Source organism: Dendrobates tinctorius, unplaced genomic scaffold, assembly GCF_039654945.1.
Source record: "Dendrobates tinctorius isolate UK_male_01 unplaced genomic scaffold, ASM3965494v1 ptg000240l, whole genome shotgun sequence".
In the NCBI taxonomy this organism is placed as follows: domain Eukaryota; kingdom Metazoa; phylum Chordata; class Amphibia; order Anura; family Dendrobatidae; genus Dendrobates; species Dendrobates tinctorius.
In genome coordinates this window covers 969808-991050 of record NW_027361907.1, presented here as the reverse complement: position 1 = coordinate 991050, position 21243 = coordinate 969808, and the positions used below count along the sequence as shown (strand labels likewise).

The window sequence follows — 21243 nt, the reverse complement described above, 5'->3', positions numbered from 1 at the left end:
GAGTTTCCAGCCTTCATGTTCCCGCCCAAATTCTCTCCCCATTGCCTCTTAAGCAGCCTCAGCATCATGTCTGCAGTCAGCCTGTGACCTGGCTCTTGGAAATCTTGGACTTGGTACTCCAGCCATCTCCTGTTTGGGAACTCTTGAACATATGTGGACTCTGGAAACCTGCTGTTGGATAAATCCACGTTTGCAAGGGAACTACGGTAACAGGGAAGAGATCCTGAACCTGTTGTGGAAAGTTACTGCTGAGCTAAAGTTATTCTGGCCTGCTGTGTCTTCTGCCTCTGTACCTGCAAAATGTGTGAACCCTTGTTTACCTACTTGTATGAAGTAATACAAGTCCTTCCTAATCAAACCTGTGTCTCATGTGTTTTCCTCGCACCCAAGCACAAGACGCTATATGAACCGTACGCTATACATCACAAGATTCTGAAGCCAGCGTTAGTATCTGCTGGGTCTGGGAAGGCCGTATCTGCTGTGACCGTGGAGGTCGGATATCCATCTATACCTTCTGTGATGACAGTGGTTGTGACTTCTCACAACCATTCCAGGTGAGCGCATTCCCTTCTTTTTACTCTGGTGTGTTACCACAGGTAAACACTATTGTGTGCTTTTTTTTCCTTCCAGTACTTCTACCTTAAAGGATCTGGAAGATGGAGACTCGCATAAAGGAGTTGTGCGGAGTGACTGATAAAGTCCTTGCAGATATACAGACTTTAAAAACCCATTTTACAAGACTACAGGACCTTACTAATCATAATTTGCAAGTTTTTGGACAAGCTACTCAGGAGTTACGAGCCAGGATTGAGGCCCTAGAGAAAAGAGTCCAGGCTCCAGCCATAACCCCGAGTTCTGGGATCCCCAAGTCACCCCCATTTCGTTTTGGCGGTGAACGTGAGAAATTCAGGGGATTTATTAACCAATGCAACCTATTTTTCTCTGCACATGCTTCACAATTTCCCACTGAACGATCCAAAGTACTTACTATAATCATGCTGCTTACTAACAAGGCTCTGAAGTAGGCAAACCCTCTGATTGAAACTGAGGATGAATGTTTAAATCATCTTGATGCTTTCATTTCAGCCATTGAGCAGGTGTTTGATGACCCCAATCGAGGTCCAACAGCTGAAGCAGCCATGTTAACTTTGTGCCAAGGTAAGTGCTCAGTAGCCGAAAATGCCTTGGATTTCAGGAGGTGGGCTCTCGATACCACTTGGGACAGTTCCGCCAAGAAATCTGTTTTTGGAAAGGGTTGTCTCCTCTGATTAAGGATGAACTTGTTCGTGCTGAACCTCCCACTGCATTAGGTGACTTCATTAACCCCTTAATGTCCAATGACGTACACAGTCCGTCATCAGACATATCCCCTACTTTGATGAGGGCTCCGGCGCTGAGCCCGCATCAGAGCCGGGACATGTCAGCTGTTATGAACAGTTGACATGTGCCCGCAATAGGCGCGAGCGGAATCGCCATCCGCCCACACCTATTAACTAGTTAAAACCTGCTGTCAAAGCTGACAGCGGGCATTTAAATAGCATTTCCGGCCGCCGGGCCGGAAATGACATCATCGCCAACCCCCGTCACGTGATCGGGGGTCGGCGTCATGTTGCCTGGACAACAAGAGGTCTCATAGAGACCTCTATGGTTGTTCCAGGCTGATGGCTTTCAGCGCCACCCGGTGGACGGCGCTGAAAGCACAGCAGTAAATCTGCTACATATGAGCGATCTGCTCATCGCCCATATGTAGCAGAGCCGATCGGGTTTCACATGCTTCTAGCCTCCTATGGAGGCTATTGAAGCATGCCAAAAGTTAAAAAAAAAAATGTTTAAAAATAAAAAAAATTAAAAAAACCTAAAAGTTCAAATCACCCCCCTATCACCCCCCTTTCGCCCCAATCAAAATAAAACAGTAAAAAAAAAATCCCACATACACATATTGGGTATCGCCGCGTTCAGAATCGCCCAATCTATCAATAAAAAAGGATTAACCCGATCGCTAAACGGCATAGCGAGAAAAAAATTCAAAATGCCAGAATTACGTTTTTTTTGGTCACCAGGACATTGAACTAAAATGCAATAACATATCTGCACAACAGTGGTATCATTAAAAACGTCAGCCCGGCATGGAAAAAATGAGCCCTCACCCGACCCTGGATCATGAAAAATGGAGACGCTACGGGTCTCGGAAAATTGCGCAATTTTTTTTTTTTTTAGCAAATTTTGGAATTTTTTTTCACCACTTAGATAAAAGAGGACATAGACATGTTTGGTGTCTATGAACTCGTAATGACCTGGAGAATCATAATGGCAGGTCAGATTTAGCATCTAGTGAACATAGCAAAAAAGCCAAGCAAAAAACAAGTGTGGGATTGCACTTTTTTGGCAATTTCACCCCACTTGGAATTTTTTTCCCGTTTTCGAGTACACGACATGGTAAAACCAATGGTGTCATTTAAAAGTACAACTCGTCCCGCAAAAAATAAGCCCTCACATGGCCATATAGACGGAAAAATAAAAAAGTTATGGCTCTGGAAAGGGGAGGGAAAAATGAAAATGCAAAACCAAAAATACCCCTGGTCATTTAGGGGTTAACTACTGCATCCATATTGATGCTCGTCTTACTGAACGCAGACAGGAGAGATGGTTCGAAAATAATCGCACTAACCTTTTCCTACCTTCCTCCCCAGCTAAGGAACCTCTGAGTAGGATTACACGGGAACCAGAACCTGAACCCATGCAGGTGGACTCTGTACAGAGACGGGTTAGTGATGCACGCAAAGAACATCACTTAAAGGAAAATTTATGTTTCTTCTGCGGTAAGTCAGGGCACTTCATTATAAACTGCCCCAGCCATTCCCATAAGACTACTGCAGCAGTCATTCACTGTGAGAGGAGATCTGTCATGTCCGAGCCTCCAGAGAGATCTGCAGCCATAGATATTGATTTCTCAGACGTAAACTCCGTTATTTCTGAGGCCGATGACTGTGTAAATGCTGCAATTTTTCAAGTTTCCTCAGCAGTGTCTCAGCTGAGTTGTAAGAAGAACAATTCTCATTGCTTCCTTTCCATCAAGCTCTGGGTTGACTCGGTCTGGGTGTCTAGCTCTGCTATAATCGACTCGGGGCAAGCGGCAATTTTATGGATATCTCCTTTGCTCAAAAATATGGGATATGTTCAGTGAAGAAGGCTACCCCAGTACAGATGGAGACTGTGGATGACTCCCTGCTGACCTCTGGACCAGTGGATCAGGAAACAGGGCCTTTAAAAGTCTTTATGGGTAAAGTTCATCAGGAGAAACTGTCCTTTATGCTTATCTCTTCTCCACACTTTCCCATTATTCTAGGGCTACCATGGCTGCAGGCTCTGAACCCTACGATTAACTGGGAGACCAAGGAACTGCACTTTCCGGAGAAACAGATGAGTCCAGAAGTTTAGGCTTACTCTGTTCCTAAAGGAACCATGTCAGTCCCTGAACTACCAGCTGTATACCAGAACTATGTGGATGTGTGTGACAAGAAGAACGCTGACCAGCTTCCCTCTCACCGTCCATATGATTGTCAAATTGAATTATTGCCTGGAGCAGAGATACCTTTTCGTAAGATCTACCCCCTGGCGGGGCCTGAGCTAAAGGCTTTAAAGGACCATATAGATGAAAATCTAGCCAAGGGCTTCATACGCCACTCTTCATCTCCTGCAGGTGCACCCATCTTCTTTGTGAAGAAGAAAGATGGATCTCTCAGACCCTGCATAGATTATCGGGAACTAAATAAGGTTACTATTAGAAACCGGTATGCATTGCCTTTGATCCCTGAGTTATTGGAGAGAGTGCGGCATGCTAAGATTTTCTCTAAACCGGATCTCCGTGGGGCCTATAACTTGGTCCGTATTAGACCTGGGGATGAATGGAAGACTGCATTCAGGTCACGCTACGGACACTTTGAATATCTAGTCATGCCTTTTGGTCTGTGTAACGCCCCAGCCACTTTTCAACACTTGGTGAATGACATCTTCAGGGATCTCCTAGATACATTCGTGGTGATATATCTGGATGATATTTTAATTTTTTCTAACTCCACAGAGGAACATCATGGACATGTGAGAATGGTCTTAGAACGCCTAAGATGAACCATCTTTACATCAAACTTGAAAATGTGAATTCCATAGGACCGAAATTCAATTTCTGTGGTACTGTATGTAATGTCTACACAAGGAATTAGTATGGATGGAAGCAAAACCCAAGCCATCAAAGACTGGCCAGTTCCTAGGAATGTGAAGGAGGTGCAGCGCTTCATTGGGTTTGCCAATTTCTATAGACATTTTATTAGGAATTTCTCTGAGGTAGTGTCACCTATCACACAACTTACCCGGAAAGAGTATAGGTTCTCCTGGACCCCTCAAGCCCAAGAAGCATTTTCCCGTCTGAAGGATAAATTTACCACCGCACCTATCCTAGTGCTTTCCAACCCCGAACTTGCCTTCATAATAGAGGTGGATGCCTCCGACTGTGCCATTGGAGCTATACTCCCTCAGAGAACAGGTGAGAAGAATGTCTTGCATCCCTGTGATTTCTTTTCCCAGCGGTTGTCTTCGGCTGAGAGAAACTATGATGTGGGCAATAGAGAATTGTTGGCCATTATTGTGGCCTTCAAGGAATGGAGATACCTTCTTCAGGGAGCTGCACAGCAAATAGTCATCTTGACAGATCATCACAACCTTGAATTTATCAGGTCGGCTAAGTGCCTGACTCCTCGCCAGGCTCGTTGGAATCTCTTCCTAAATCAATTTAATTTTGTAATTTCTTATAGGCCAGGATTGTGCAATGGAAAGGCTGATGCACTCTCTAGGATTCATTCAACAGAGACCCATCCACTAACTCCTCCTAAGACGATTCTTCCTGACTCTAGATTCCTGGGAGCGATTCATAATCAAGGAAGCATACCACTCGGATTCTTTGTTGGCACAACCTCCAAGGGACGTAAGTCTTGTCTTTAAGAATGGTGTGTTGATATAGGGACAAAGCTTGTATATACCCGAAACGGTCAGATTGAGAGTATTGCAACTCATCCATGATGCTAAGATAGCTGGGCATAGAGGAGTTCTAAAGACACAAGAATTTCTTTCTTGTTTCTTTTGGTGGCCCACTTACAGAAAGGATGTTTTAAACTATGTCACTTCATGTGAAGTCTGTGCAAGATGCAAAACACCACGCTCCTCGCCAACTGGTCTATTGCAACCCCTTCCCACCCCATCCCACCTGTGGGGATCCATTTCTATGGATTTCATTGTGGAGTTACCAACCTCTCAAGGGAAGAACACCATTCTAGTGGTGGTGGATTGGTTAACAAAGGCAGCTCATTTTATCCCGTGTCGGCTTACCCATTGCAAAACAGACATCAGATTTGATGATTCAGAATGTGTTTCGCTTGCATGAAGTACTGGATGAGGTCATTTCGGATCGAGGGGTGCAATTCACTTCAAGGTTTGGGCAGAATTTCTGTGCCGCATTAGACATTAAAGTAAACCTTTCTTCTGCTTTTCTTCCCCAGACTAATGGACAGACAGAATGGACCAATCAGACCTTGGAGCAGTATCTCCGTTGCTTTATCTGCCACCTACAGGATGATTGGGTGGATCTACTTCCACTGGCTGAGTTCTCCTATAACAACTCTCAGAGCGTCTTCACTAAGCAGTCTCCTTTTTACGCCAATCTAGGTTATCATCCTAACATTTTTCCTCGATTTCCCATAGATACGCCCTTGCCGGCAGTGGCTGAAAGAATCACATCTTTACAAAATAATATTGATCTTCTAAAGGAAAATCTGGAATTGGCTCAGGAAAGGTACAAGAAAGCAGCAGATAAATTTTGCAAGCCTGCACCAGTTTTCAAGATAGGAGAGACTTGGTCTGGCTGTCAACCAGAAATCTTAAGTTAAAAATTCCTTCATCTAAATTGGGACATAAGTACATTGGACCCTATAAAATCAATAAAATTTTAAGTGCCGTTGCTTTTCGGCAGAACTATGAGAATCTACCCTGTCTTTCATGTTTCCCTACTAAAGGCTGCAACATCTAATACGTTTCCTGGACATTCTCCTCCTCACTCTGACCCAGTGCTGGTCGATGGTCAGGAAGAATTTGTGGTGGAAAGGATTCTAGATTTAAGATTGTACAAAAATCAGTTACAATACTTGATTAAACGGCAAGGCTACCCAGTGGAGGACAACTCATGGAAACCAGTCAATAACATTAATGCTCCTCGCTTACTCCGCCAGTTTCATCAGAGGTAACCAGACAAGCGTGGTCTGAGGTCATCCAGAGGCTGTCCCTAAGGGTGGAGTAATGTAAGATTCTCAGTCTTTTTTACATGTTTCTTGAAATTCATTTTTTTCCGTCAGCCATTTTGCTTTCTGTCCTGCTGCAGCTATCTTGCCCTCAGTTAATATGGAGTTTCCAGCCTTCATGTTCCCGCCTTGATTTCCTCCCCCTTGCCTCTTAAGCAGCCTCAGCTGAGCAATCAGTGCTTCAGAATCAAGTCTGCAGTCAGCTTGTGATCTGGCTCTTGGAAATCTTGGACTTGGTACTCCAGCCTTCTCCTGTTTGGGAGCTCTTGAACACATGTGGACTCTGGAAACCTGCTGTTGGATAAATTCATGTTTGCAAGGGAACTACGGTAACAGGGAAGAGGTCCTGAACCTGTTGTGGAAAGTTACTGCTGAGCTAAAGTTACTCTTGCCTGCTGTGTCTTCTGCCTCTGCACCTGCAAACTGTGTGAACCCTTGTTTACCTACTTGTATGAAGTAATACAAGTCCTTCCTAATCAAACCTGTGTCTCATGTGTTTTCCTCACACCCAAGCACAAGACGCTATATGAACTGTACACCATACATCACAACTGTCCTGCAGGCCGCCAGATATAGTCTTGGTTTCCCCATTGAACTAGTGTGTATTGCTATTTTGACTCTGACCTCAGCCTGGATTTTTGACCCTTCTACTGCCTGCCAATTTTGTACCTCTGCTGCTCCTCTGATTTTGACTTTGACTCCGGACTACGCTTACCCTTCTACATCCTGCTGATTTTGTACCTCTGCTGCTCGCCTGGTTTTGACTTGGACTCCTGACTACACTTTCGGTTCCATTTTTTAGTCCCTTCCTAGCGACCATCATGCTCCAGTCCGCTGCTCTCATAGGCAGCTACCCCTTGGGCTCTGCTGTAACTCCAGATCCCTGTATGAGGGTAAAGGGTCTCGGGGTTTTGCAGGGTGCTCTCTTACTTGCAGCTCAAGACTCGCAACAGACGGACGTTACATGATGTTTTGGCAATGTGTGAGTTACAAAGGCACAGGAAACTTGGCCAAAGTTGAAGGAAAAATTAATGCAGCATGTTTTCAGCAAATACTGGAGACAAATTTGCAATCATCAGCCCGGAAGCTGGGTATGGGGCGTACTTGGATGTTCCAACATGACAGGATCCAAAACACAAGGCCAAGTCGACCTGTCATTAGCTACAGCAGTACAAAGTGAAGGTTCTGGAGTGGCCATCTCAGTCTCCTCACCTCAATATCATTGAGCCATTCTGGGGAGATCTCAAGAGCGCAGTTCATGCTAGACAGCTCAGGAATTTACAGGAACAGGAGGCTTTTTGCCAAGAAAATATAGAACCTCATCCACAACTCCCACAAAAGACTTCAAGCTGTCATTGATGTTAGAGGGGGCAATACATGATATTAGGAAATGGGGTATGTGAACTTGTGATCAAGTTCATTTGGCTTTCTTCTGGCATCTCGACCACACAGCCAATTTTTCTTCTAGTGACTCCTTATTGCGCATCAATAACAGAAACAGCCACACTGCCAGTTTTCAGAGAGTCCATGATTTCAGCTGATGTTATTTGTGGACTTTTCTTTGCATCCCGAACAATTTTCCTGGCATTTGTCACAGATCACAGGTGAGGATGTTAACTTTAGTACCCATTCAAACTGCTAGGATCTGTTTAGCTTGTGACTATCCGCCATTTTCTTGTGGTGTTCTGGTTGCTGGTCTTTTTCCGCTGGTGCTGGGTTTGTCTTCAGTCAGGTGATTGTATCACTCTTTATTACCCAGCACCTGACTCCCAATCCTTGCTGGACAACAGTGTTAATCCGCTTGAGTTGTGGCTTGGTGCTCTGCCTTCTGTGTGTGTAATTTGTGCGGTGATGGGACCTCTGGTTCCACTAGTGTTTGTTTCTGTATTCAATTGGTTTCTGCAGCCATCTCTGTGCTATCTATTAGGAGGTCACCCGTTTTTGTGCCCAGTCCTTAGATCTTTCAGGGACCCCCTTCCCCCATCTATAGGTCTTTGTTTGCGATTAACCTAGGATCGTTGGTGGGTCTACTCGCAAGGAATGGGTTGCCCACTCCATTGTAGGGTATCAGCCTAGTCATAGTGCAGGGTCAGTTTTCCCCTTTCTTCCTAGTCCTGTGTTGCAGATCCATAACACAAACCCATTTGTCAACTTCTGTGAATGTTATCAGGTCAAAATCACCAGAGTATGTAAACTTTTGATCTGGGTCATTTGGATTGGTTGTCATTATGATTTAAGAAGAGAAAACACAACAATATAGCAATGGCTTCAACCAACCACTAACTATGAGAGGAGAAAAAGTTTTGGTGTTATCACTCATATCCTCTGAAAAAAGGTCAAGAAAGCAAAAATTCTGAGGGGGTATGTAAACTTTTTAGCAAAACTGTATGTACATCAGTTCTACTAGAAAGATTCACTTTATTTTTATATTCTGGACAGAATCCTTGCTTCCTTGAAATTGCATAACATCTGTGTCATCTGAGAGTGAAACATTTAAAGGGACTGACACCCAGAGGAACCAGTTTCACTAGTGTCTGGGGTCACACTGGAACACCCCAACCCCTGCAACCTTTACACAGCTATAGTAAATGAAAAAAGAAAACCTATTCAAAGAACGAAAAGCTCTGTTTGTGTTTGGATATAAGATTCAACTAGTTATGCAATTCATCATTGAGCACAGTGTCATCTCTATCTCAATGATATAAGGACTGGAGAGCTTAATGACTCCTACAGAATAAGGACATTGCAAACAGTAGCAAACATCTCAAGTCCTGTACTGCCATGAATATTATTTAGGGCTGAGAGGGAGAGTAGGATCAATGGCAGTTAAGCCCCTAATCTTTACCACCACAACTACAAAACAATACAACCATTACATTTTCTTCTTTCTACATCATTAACAAAGGCTGGACACAATGGATTAAACATAAGCTTCCTCTTACCTTCTTTGTCATCATGGTGGATTATTGCGTCTTGTATCTTGTCACAGAGCTGGAAATTAACTTTATAGTTTTTCTTCTGTTTACTTTTTCGTTTAGAAGCATCCTGTTTTTGCAAAGCCTTTTCACGTTCATAATAGGCCTTAATCTGTTCACAGCGCATACGTCTCACCAGACGCTGGCGCTGTCCCAAAGGAAGAGATTCCAGCAAACATTGGTCAATTTCCATGTCATGTGATCGAAAAACATTACAAAGCTGGAAACAGCCTACAAGACAAATAGAAAGTAGAAAAGAAGGAAGAATTAATGGGAGGTCCAGCAGAGTCTAAACTTAAAAAGTCAAAAGTCAAGAGTTTACACTTAAAAAATTTGAGAAACAAGTACGCGTGTGACGCATTCAAGTTGAAAATTGGCTACAAGTAGAAATAGTGAAGTACATAATAGTAATTTTTTGTGTTCAATTTACATATCTATCTTAATCTAAACTACATAATGTTAATAAATAGATCTCCTTGACTTGTTGTGTCTGGTGTGCTTACTTTGAAATTATGACATACGTTTACAAACTATGCACACCATCTTCTTGAAGGCTATGTGCACATGGTGCCTTTTAGACACTGGCACAGCCATCTCTTTTTTCCAGGTGAAGACACATCAGGGGAACACCAACAGTCCTTTTCTTGAAGCGGCTTTGCCATCATCTTTTTGACAGCTCCGTTGCTACTCGCTTTCCCTCCACACTGTTTAGAAACCTGAAGCGGCTAAAAGAAGTGAGATGGAATATGTGTGCAGCAGTGTCTTTTTCACATATTTGGGCATTATGTAATTTTATGGGGCTTTTTTGTAGCGCTTTTTTTCAGGCAGATTCGGTTTTACCACATGAGTTATTAGAAAACACAAAAAAAAAAGAAGTGTGGCAAAATTGCTAAAAAAAAGCACAACTCTGCAATATTTCTTTGGATTTTATTTTTACAGAGTTAATTAGTCAGTAAAAAATTACCTAGCAATAAGATTCCCCAGGACAGTAGAATTATGGAAATGCCAGACATAGATAGTTTTGTGCCATCACATTTCGAAACCAACAACATCCTTTTTCAGTCAATGGAGCTGCTTGAGTTGTTTTTTTGTGCCCTGAGCTGACATTTTTACTTATTTACTAATACCATTTTGGGTAGATATGATCTTTTGATAGCTTTTTATTGATTTTTTTTTTTATAATGTTGATGCGGTTGAAAAAAATTCAATTCTGCCTTTTTGATTTTTGATCTTATTTCTTCATTTAGAGAGTGATCTTATTTTTTGATAGAGCAGACCTTTAAATACATGAACTTACTACATGTGTACTTTTTTTATTAATATTTTTATTTTTAATAGGGGGAAGAAGATTGTCAGAATTAAATTTTAAATAATATATGGTTTTTCATATATATATTTTTTTTTTTTAATTTAACAGATTAATAGCCTTGGGCAGAGCTCAACTCCATCTGAGGGTTGTTAGAGGTAAAAGAATAGCAAAGTCATCATCTGCCAGGAAAGAATAGGACCTGACATATAAAGTAATAGCACTTCATATGTCTGCAAGGGGTTAATTGTATTGTCATTATTAACTGTTCTATCCCAATATTGTGGGATTAGCCCATCGAGTGTCCCATTACTCTTAAAGCATTTTGTAAAATGATACATACATGTACAGTATATACCCATATGAACTTTCAATAAAATTTGATTTTTTATGAGGGACACCCCTTTTTTGCTACTTCTTTTTTTCCATATTGTAAGATACCGCTTACTGCATGTGTTGGGGGACACTCGCTTGGCAACGGGATTCAGTCACACAGGAGCGATTTACTCCACTAAACAGTCTGTTTGGTTTATTTAAACCATAAACCGCACCGTAGGCCATGTTGCACATCACAGACCTAACACATAGCCAATAGCACTTTATAGTATATGGCTCTAACTCGAAGTTATTAAACACACCGGACCTCTCTTCAGCCACCGTGGGTGACCGCACGTCGAACAGTTCATTATATACAACAGAACATAATAACAACCGACAGTCTGTTCCAATAGCAGATACTTCTCTGCTGTTATAACCCCCTTGCTGGAGTTACCTTCCTGGAGCTCCTGCTCCATGCACTGACTCCTGTCAGTCCTCTCTCCTGGGGAAGCTGTCTTACTGGGATCACTGTCCTTGTGACCAGGGCACTCCCGACAGTCCAGACCCTCAGAAGAACGGTAGCTCCCTGACGCAGTACAGTCATGGACTCAGCACATACGGCCTCTCCATGTGCTCTTCAGGAAGTCCACTACTTGGACCTTCCAAAACACAGGCCTTCCTTTATCCCAGGACCTTAGAACACAGACCATTCAGGTCCATACACTCTGACCATGTGACCCAACCATGGTCACACTATGTAGCTGTAGCCACCCTCACAAGTGGGTGGTGTATGTGTGATTAGTCAGTCCCACCCAGCTCTCGAACTAACCCTGTAAACCCCCTAGTAAACTAAACAAACTACTTGTGGAACTACAAGTCCCAGAACAACAACATTTTGGGCTTACAGCGCAGCCATTTACATTAAAGCTGGACAATGTCTCACATCACGGTTACGCCTCCATGTGTATCCTGAGGAGCACATACAGTGCCCCCTAGCTGTAACAGGGGTCACTGCCTCAGAATATGTTTTTGTCTGAGCTCTGATGTAATTGTTAGTATTAGAAGTTGAATTTTTTTTATATATCTGTGTATCCTGTTTGAGGACTTCTTTTTGGAAAAATAGTTGTATAGTGTGCATCAAACATTCTTTTAATGAGCTGTGTTCATCTTTCATTGGATCTATGCATCCAATTTAAGAGAAAAACATGCTAGTTCATCTATCTTTCTTGCCTTGGCACACAACTATGCACTGTCATTTACAGAAGTGCCCAGAGAGTATTGGCAAGTGTAATACAGAATTATCTAATAGGGCTTTATGATTAAGGCTCATTGTATGTCACTCTATAAAAAGATTAAAATCTGTAGTAGCATTAGTACAGTGCACAGTGTGTATTTATGAGTGAATTTACTATAATGATTAATTCCAAAAACAATATGCCCTTTTTAGTCTCTAACAATTTCTTTGTATGATTCCTGTCTCATTCAGTTGTGCGCATGCGCGGTCTGTGCACCTCATGGTTTTACGGTGTTATAGCACTGTGTGGTCTGGGTGCATGTGCTACTACAGTTGACCTTTGTCATTGTGGGGATGCAGCAACTACATTCCGTTCATTGGAAGTCCTCTTTATAGAGGAAGAAACACTGACGCCGCATATGCGGTTTATACAGAGCGCACCTGTTCCCAGTAAGCACTATTTTACCTCCTGTTCCACAACATCATATATAGGATCATACTCAATGCATATAGCCATAATAATAATAATAATAATAATTTTTATTTATATAGCGCCAACATATTCCGCAGCACTTTACAATTAAGCGGGGACATGTACAGACAATAAATTCAATACAAGTTAAGACAAATTCAAACAGTGACATTAGGAGTGAGGTCCCTGCTCGCAAGCTTACAAAGCCATGATCTTTCCCACTTCCAAACACACCACCTGATGAAGCAGGGTGAAACGCGTATGGAGGGTTACCTGGCTGACCAGCATCAATACATGTAAGATCTACTGTGATTTATTATAATTATTGATGTGTATTTACTATATTAATAATTCCCACAGTATAAAGCAATTTTCTGACTTTCATTGATAGAACAGATAATCAATGTAAATACCAGATTTCTCAAGTGTTTTAAATAGGCCTGTCAAGACTTCTTAATAATTTGTTCAATGTATTCTTTGGGCATTTCCTTGGCAAAGACAGCATACGAAATAATATAGGATGATACTCACTGTATATAGCTATGGTCTTTTCCTTTTCCAACATACCACCTGATGAAGAAGGTCGAAATGCGTATTGAGGGATATGTGTCTGACCAGCATTAATACATGTAAGATCTACTGTGATGTATTATAATTATTGCTGTGTATTTACTATACTGATAATTCTCAAAGTGTGAAGTGCAATAAAGTAAATTTCCGACTTTCAGTGATAGACTAGATACTGAATGCAAACACTAGATTTCTCAAGAGTTTTAAATTGGCCTCTCAAGAGTTCATGATAAATTCTTCAATATACTCTCTGGATAATTCCTTGGCTAGGACAGCATACCAACTTTAAAACCTAATTATGTTCGGAACATTGACATATATAATATATTTTGTGTTGTATCATCTCCTTCTATGTACTGTACTGAACGTTAAGTAACACATGAAACAAAAATAACTTGCTTTACTATAAGAGGAAAATTTACATTAGGACAATTGTTTGAAAAGTTTTTACTATATCAACCTTTGGGCTCTCTTTACGGGAATGCTTTGTTCAATGAGGAATTTGATTAAATTCACTGGAGATGCAAGAAAAATGGTTTCTCACACATGAATATTTTGGTAGAACACTGGAATAATTTTGTGCCTACGTTGTTTAAATCACAAAAGAAAATATGTAACGTGATCGAAGCAGTGTAAGAAGCAGTAAAACCTACAGTATATAGTTATACATATATATATATATCCAAAACAATTGGCTTCCAAAGACAGGAAGTAGCAGAACAAAGGTCATGCTGACATAATATAGAGTTATTTTAAATCATGTTTTCTGGGATAAAGGATTTTATTTATATCTACCATTGGGTACCACTTCTGATCACTGTTCTGCACGCTGTTACACCAAAATAACACAACATAAGACAAAAGTCTAGCTTTCAGACAAGAGAATGAAATAGTTGGAAAAAAACTGTTGGAAATGTATATTACAGACAAAACTATGTTTTCATTATTTTTATTAATTATTGTTTCTATTAACAGCTATTACTGTCTATGGAGAGCTTAATCTTAAACCGCACCAATCCTTACAATTAAATCCTTCCACCACATTTCCACAGCAAGCTAACCCTTGGAGATTTTTTGGTTCTTGTATTTTTGCTTTTTCCTCTCTTTTTTCCAAAAGCCATAATCATTTTATTTTTCTATTGGCAAAAAAATCCAGTGAAATAAACGCAATTCCGCTATTGTTTTTTGTTGTTGTATTTTTATGTGTTTACTTTACAGTAAAAGATACATGGCAATTTGATTATCCAGGTCATTAAGATTTATTTATTTTACTCATTTATATAGCGCCATTAATTGTACAGTGCTTTCAGTATGTCTTTGGAATGTGGGAGGAAACCCACGCAAACACGGGGAGAACATACAATCTCCATGCAGATGTTGTCCTTGGTGGGATTTGAACCCAGGACGCCAGTGCTGCAAGGCTGCAGTGCTAACAACTAAGCCACCATGCCGCCCTAAGATTATGATATCAAAAACATAAGGGTTTTTTCTATTTTAATGGTTAAAAACATTGGAACCTTGGGAAAAAAAATTGTTCCATGGTGCTTTACATGTGAGGAGGGCTATAAATAAGGAAAACCAAGTACAGTAATCTTAAACAATAAAAGTCACCAACTGGTACAGGATGAGAGAGGACCCTGCTGGCGAGGGCTCACAATCTACAAGGGATGGATGAGGATACAAAAGGTGAGGGTAGAGCTGGTCATGCAGCGGTTTGGTGGATCAGTGGTTATTGCAGGTAGTAGGTAGTATGCTTGTCAGAAGCGGTAGGTCTTAAGGTATTTCAATTTTTTTGTTCAATGTACAGTTTATTTAATTTTATATTTTGCTACATTGGACTTTTTCAGACACAAAACTACCAAATACTTTTTTTTTTTCATTTTATAATTTCTTTATTCTTGATTGAGAAAAACAAAATAATTTGAAGTTTTACATGTTTTTTATGTTTCATTTTAAACTTTTTTTTAACCTTTCATTCTTTATTAGTCTAATTACCGGACTTATACCACATGGGTCAAGCTCGAAGCCCTGTCTAGCAATTTACAGGCAATAGCTCAGCTCTGAGTGTCCTATCCATGCACAGCACCGAAAGCCCCATTTAGATACAACTTATCCAGCCACATCCAGGCACAGCTCACAGAGCCCTATCCAGGCATAACTCAGAGAGCCTTTTCCAGGCATAACTCTGAGAACCTTATCTAGACACACCTCAGAAAGCCCTATCCAGCCACAGCTCAAAGAGCCTTAAACCGGGCATAACTCAGAGAGCCCTATGCAGGCACAGCTCAGAAGACCCTATAAAGGTACAGCTCTGAGAGCCTTATCGAAGCACAGCTCAAAGAACCTTATCCATACATAGCTTAGAGTGTCCTTTTCAAACACAGCTCAAAGAGCCCTACCAAGGTACAGCTATGAGAGCCCTATCTGGACGGCACAATGCACAGAGCTATATGCAAGCAGAACTCTGATAGCCCTACTCAGACACAGCTCTGAGAGCATTACCCTGGAACAGCTCAGGGAGACCAACCAAGCCACAGCTTTAAGAGCCCTACCCAGGCACATCTCTGAGAGCCCTACCTAGGCACATCTCTGAGAGTGCTACCCAGGAACAACTGTGAGAGCCGTACTCATAATGATAATGTGTGCACACTGTAAAGCGCAGCGGGGTATGTTAGCTCTATATAAAAATAAAAGATTATTATAAAAAAAAAGATTACTCAGTGTCACGCCGCCTCCGCATACTCACCCGGCCTCCACTCCCACGCCGCAGCCCCCGCCGCCCGACAGCCACGGCGGTCCCTTCTGACAGGCTCGCAGCTGATGGGGTCTCTGCATGCAATGCGCATGCGCCATAGGCCGCACCTCCCTCCTGTTACTTGTGCTCTGGCAATGCCCTGACCCGGAAGCACCTACGGACCAATGGCAGATCTGACAGGGCCATATCAGGCCGCTGCCCCCTGAGGGAGGAGCCTGATCGTTGTGTTTGCTAGCACACTGGGCTCTGTTTCCTCGTGTGCTCTCTGCAGTCTCGCAGTCCAGCCTTCCGTGGTCCCTGCAGTAGCCCTGCAGTACAGTGCTCCGTGGGTCCAGTTATCTACACTCCAGTCCTGCCTCCGGTGTTCCTGCTCCACCCTGCTATCCTCACTCCAGTCCTTCAGTCCTACTCCAGTCCTGCCTCCGGTGTTCCTGCTCCACCCTGCTATCCTCACTCCAGTCCTTCAGTCCTACTCCAGTTCTGCCTCCGGTGTTCCTGCTCCATCCTGCTATCCACACTCCAGCCCTTCAGTCCTACTCCAGTCCTGCCTCCGGTGTTCCTGGTCCACCCTGCTATCCACACTTCAGTCCTTCAGTCCTACTCCAGTCCTGCCTCCGATGTTCCTGCTCCATTCAGCTATCCACACGCCAGTCCTTCAGTCCTACTCCAGTCCTGCCTCCGGTGTTCCTGCTCCATTCTGCTATCCACACTCCAGTCCTACAGTCCTACTCCAGTTCTGCCTTCCGTGTTCCTGCTCTCCCATGCGATTCTACTCGGTCTTCCATGGTTAAGGACTCATCAGCCTGTCCTCGACTGGTCTTCAGGGGAGATACTCCGCTGGGTTGCTTGTTGTGAGTTCATTTTCCCCTTCACCATTGAGGTCTGATGAACTCCCTCTTCTGGTGAAGGAAGGTTGTGATGCTGACTACCAAGCACCTGAGCAGGATGATGACTGGGTGACTGGAATTGCTGACTGGATATAAGGCAGCCGATGCCCTTCTGCCTTGCTGGTGATTTCTCAGAGGGATTCTAGGAGACCAGTCTGATTCCTGCTTCTCAAAAGCTAAGTTTTCTGCTCTGCTGTTTGCAGTTGTGTTTTGGTTTTGTTTTGCCTTCCTTCAGCCTACAGTTCCTACGCTGTTGTCTTTGATAAGAAGGAAGCAGAGGTTCTTCCTCCACACTGGCCATTTGACTGCCCAATTGAACTAGTCCCCGGTTCAACCCCCCAAGGGGCAAAATCTACCCCTGTCTCCCGCAGAGACCGTAGCCATGTCCGAGTACGTCCGGGAGAACCTCACCAAAGGCTTTATATGGAAGTCCTCCTCGCCCGAGGGAGCCGGGTTTTTCTTTGTCAAGAAAAAGGACGGATCTCTACGACCGTGCATTGACTATAGGGGCTTGAACGAGATTACCATCAAGAACAGGTACCCTCTTCCACTCATTCCGGAGCTGTTTGACCGCCTCGGAAGGGCTCTGGTCTTCTCCAAGCTAGACCTCAGTGGAGCCTATAATCTGGTCCGCATCCGCGCAGGTGACACCCTGCTATCCTCACTCCAGTCCTTCAGTCCTACTCCAGTCCTGCCTCCGGTGTTCCTGCTCCATTCTGCTATCCACACTCCAGTCCTTCAGTCCTAATCCAGTCCTGCCTCCGGTGTTCCTGCTCCACCCTGCTATACACACTTCAGTCCTTCAGTCCTACTCCAGTCCTGCCTCCGGTGTTCCTGCTCCATTCAGCTATCCACACACCAGTCCTTCAGTCCTACTCCAGTCCTGCCTCCGGTGTTCCGTCTCCATCCTGCTATCTATGCTCCAGTCCTGCAGTCCTACTCTGGTCTAGTCTCCAGTGATCCCACTCTGTTGTCTCCGCTTCAGTCCCGCACTCTTACTCCAGTCCGTCCTGAGCCACCCCTCTCGGTACCGGCTATCGTGGTACCCGAACCCCTGGGCCTGCTCCTAACGATCCCTGTATAGGGGTCGGCTCCACCTGGCAGCTCGCCTGGGGCCCCTTGGTGCCATGGTCCAGAGGGTCCACTCCTGGAGATTTGTCTCCTGACCAGCCGTGGTAACACTCAGGCACATCTTTGTGAGCCCTATCCAGGCACAACATTGACAGGCCTACCCAGACACAGCTCTGACAGCCCCACTCAAGCACAGCTCATAAAACTCTACACAGTTCTACCCAAGCCATCCTCAAAGTTACAAAGCTTGGTGCTAAAAAGGTTTAAAGGACTAGCTATTATCTGACCTTGAGCTAAAATACATCATGTGCCATTACAACTCTAGTGGAACAATTTGAAGTACTTTATCTGCAACCTAGAAAAAATACATACACCATAGAAAGCCTGCTGTGACACTTCCATTTTGTCGTAATATACAGTGTAACTCCTGTCTGTGTAAACCCTATGCCTCCGTCAATTTTTGTATGCAATCCAGAGAAACACCATCATATTGCACAGAGCCAGTCTCTAATGTACGCTTCATTACCTCAGCATCTTGCATCCCTGTGATCATGCCAAAGGGGTCTTATGAGAGCTAGTGTGTGAGAGCACCAGAAATCATGCTATTTAAATGCTCCTTTCAACGATTGACTGTGTCAGAAAAATAGTTAAAAGCAGCTATAAGAGCTGACTCCAGACACCGCTGTTACAGGCAGATGCTATCTATATAGCACAGCCGGTATCTGCCATATATGACGCAGGCTAACCTTTTGAGCCTGTAAGAGTGGGAACTGTAATGACATCAGGAGAGCATTAGAACGCTGCTGTTTTTGCATGTCTGAGCAGAGAGTAAAAGCCTGGGAAACAATGTGGGATGAGGGGTTGGGCCTAGTGACTGCTGTAAAGGAAGCTGAGAAGTGATGCTTCAAGGAGAGAGACTGCCATGTGAGATGTTGTGTGTGAGCTAGCTGATGAGAAGCAAGGAGTCTGGACTGTTTCCTGCCAGCGTGTTTGTGAGAGTGTTAACCCCTTCCTCTTGTGAACCTGTGGTTCTGCTGTGGAACAATTACAGCACATTCATGAGAGCTGTGTGACTTTGGAGCTCTGTGGAGTCCCTGCTGTGCTGAGCTGAAAAGCAACAGAAAACATTTATCTTCTACAGATTCAGGCGGTTTGCTCTCAGGAGAATTTGTGAGTGACTGCTGGTGGAGAAAGAGTATCCTGTACCATTCGTATTGAGAGGGATCCCGACAAGCTCCATTGAACTGCTATCCCAGACTGTATCCTGAGGCTTCTGAACTGTAAGTCAATGGCTTGTGGGCTCGGCATCGTTCGACAAGATGCAGAACCTTGTTTTCCTGTGGTTCTTTTGGCTCCAAAGATTTTGGGACTGGCTGCAGCTAATGCAAATTATATGCCTGAGTAGAGACACATCTCAGGTTAATGGTACCGTAGCAATAGATACCCGGGTATCCCCAGATTAAGTGTTTAAGATCTGTTATATATGTAATGTTATTGTGGGTTTTGAATGGTTTATACTTAGTGTGCCATCCCAGGGGGTCCCATAATACCACCTCATCAGATTTACACCTGTTTTCTTAATACCTGGTTTGACCTTTTGGACAGGTAAATTTAATCTAAACCTCAGTGCAACACACTCAAAGAGGGAACTTTGGGATTGGCACATTGATTTCAGCTCTGGCTGAATGAATGTAATTGAAAAGGAATTTCAGTCTGTTTCCTTCTATACTAAACCTCACTCCAACTGTCATTTTAGTAAAGAGAGTATTGTTATTTCTGCCTCAGTCTCAGTTTGTGACCCACTTATTCGGGCCTCTGGTCATTACAAGCCTGCTCCATATAACCTTCAGTGACCTGTGATGAAAATTTATATCATGTGCTGTTAATGGGTTAAAACTACTTTTAATGCACAGACAAATCTAATATTTCTGGGAACTTGATCTTCTTTTTCCTTCGGTTTTCCATCTGCATGGTACTTCCCAGTGTTGCTTACCTGCCCAGAACTGAAAATGCCCATCTCAAGCTTATATGAAGTTTACATAATAGAAGGGCAGAAGCAGACCCATACCCACCTTCTGTATTCCATCTCAGTGTTAATATGTGACAGGAAGTTAATTAACCTTGACAAAAAGTAGTACACAGCAACTTAGACAATGAGGGTCCAACTAATGTTTTTGGAGGGGGCTAAGGATATCATCATTTTTACATAAAGTGATTGCAGATTGCCTATTCAGCACATTATGTATCAATTGTGTTGTAGGTGTATGAGAGTAAAAAGACCAAAAGCAATCAATTCTGTCATATTTCACAATGTATTAAATAAATTCTTCCTTTGGTTTCTCTCAACAATTATTGATAAATAAACACATCAATATTTATAGTATTGTCACCAGGTATTGTTAAGGAAGCTGACTTTTCATTGATTTTGTTTTTGTTTTATACCCTTTTCAGTGAATTGCTTTTCATTTTAGTGTAGGGACACACAAGACAATGAAGACCCTTGACGTGGGTTGCGGGCTTGTGTATTTTGACCAAAATATCAACAGATACAATATGTATATTTTCATGCATGATGCAGAATGCAGCCAAGCCCTGTAATGTTGATTATGGTCTTTGACCTTGCTGGTTGCACTTACAATATTCTGGGAAGCCCACCTGATCTAAAAGTACAGGCGTCACTAATAGGCTTCTAGCCAACATAGTGCACTGCATACAGTATATCTATATGACTGGTTCCTTATACAAAAATTATCCATGTGTATCTATAACACTAAGCAGCCAACTCTCATGAATGGTAGGTGTGGAAGTGCTTGTTCACCAATATTTTGCATCTGTGCTGCCTCTGTCTCTTATCAGGTGTGTCTCATATATCCAGTGTTACACTAGTATTGTAACCAGGTATTGGGAAGTATGGCTGCTTTTCCTTTTATGTTTTCATGATTTGACGTCATTTTCTATAAATTGCTATTCATTTTAGTGCCTAGGGTTCTAGCTACCCAAATATGTGTTCAGGATGTAGCACTGGATTGTTAGTATGTCGGGTAAAGGTCCATTTACATAAGCAGATTTATGCTCATAAACAAGTAATAATAATAATAATAATAATCTTTATTTATATAGCGCCAACATATTCCGCAGCGAAAGTACCGAATGATTATATAACAGATAATTGGTGCTCGTTTACAAGGCTCTTTACATGGGCCGACAAAAACTGTATAGTGATAAATTGATATTTAATAACATTGTTCTGTCCTTCTACAGGCAGGAATGTACTCGGGAGCCTATCCCCGTGTGAATGTTACAGCTGACAT

General features: G+C 42.8%; 1 protein-coding gene across 5 annotated transcripts in view; it reads right to left on the bottom strand.

Moving 5' to 3' along the window:
- MYO16 (myosin XVI) overlaps positions 1 to 21243 on the bottom strand; it is a 783767-nt gene that overhangs the window by 539532 nt on the left and 222992 nt on the right. For all 5 annotated transcript variants that reach the window (XR_012222718.1, XM_073556817.1, XM_073556818.1 and 2 more), the window contains exon 2: positions 9287 to 9550. Coding sequence is in view for 4 of the 5 variants with exons in the window: in XM_073556816.1 (XP_073412917.1) it covers positions 9287 to 9550 (264 nt within the window). In the remaining variant the exon portion in view is untranslated. The remainder of the gene's footprint in view (positions 1 to 9286; positions 9551 to 21243) is intronic.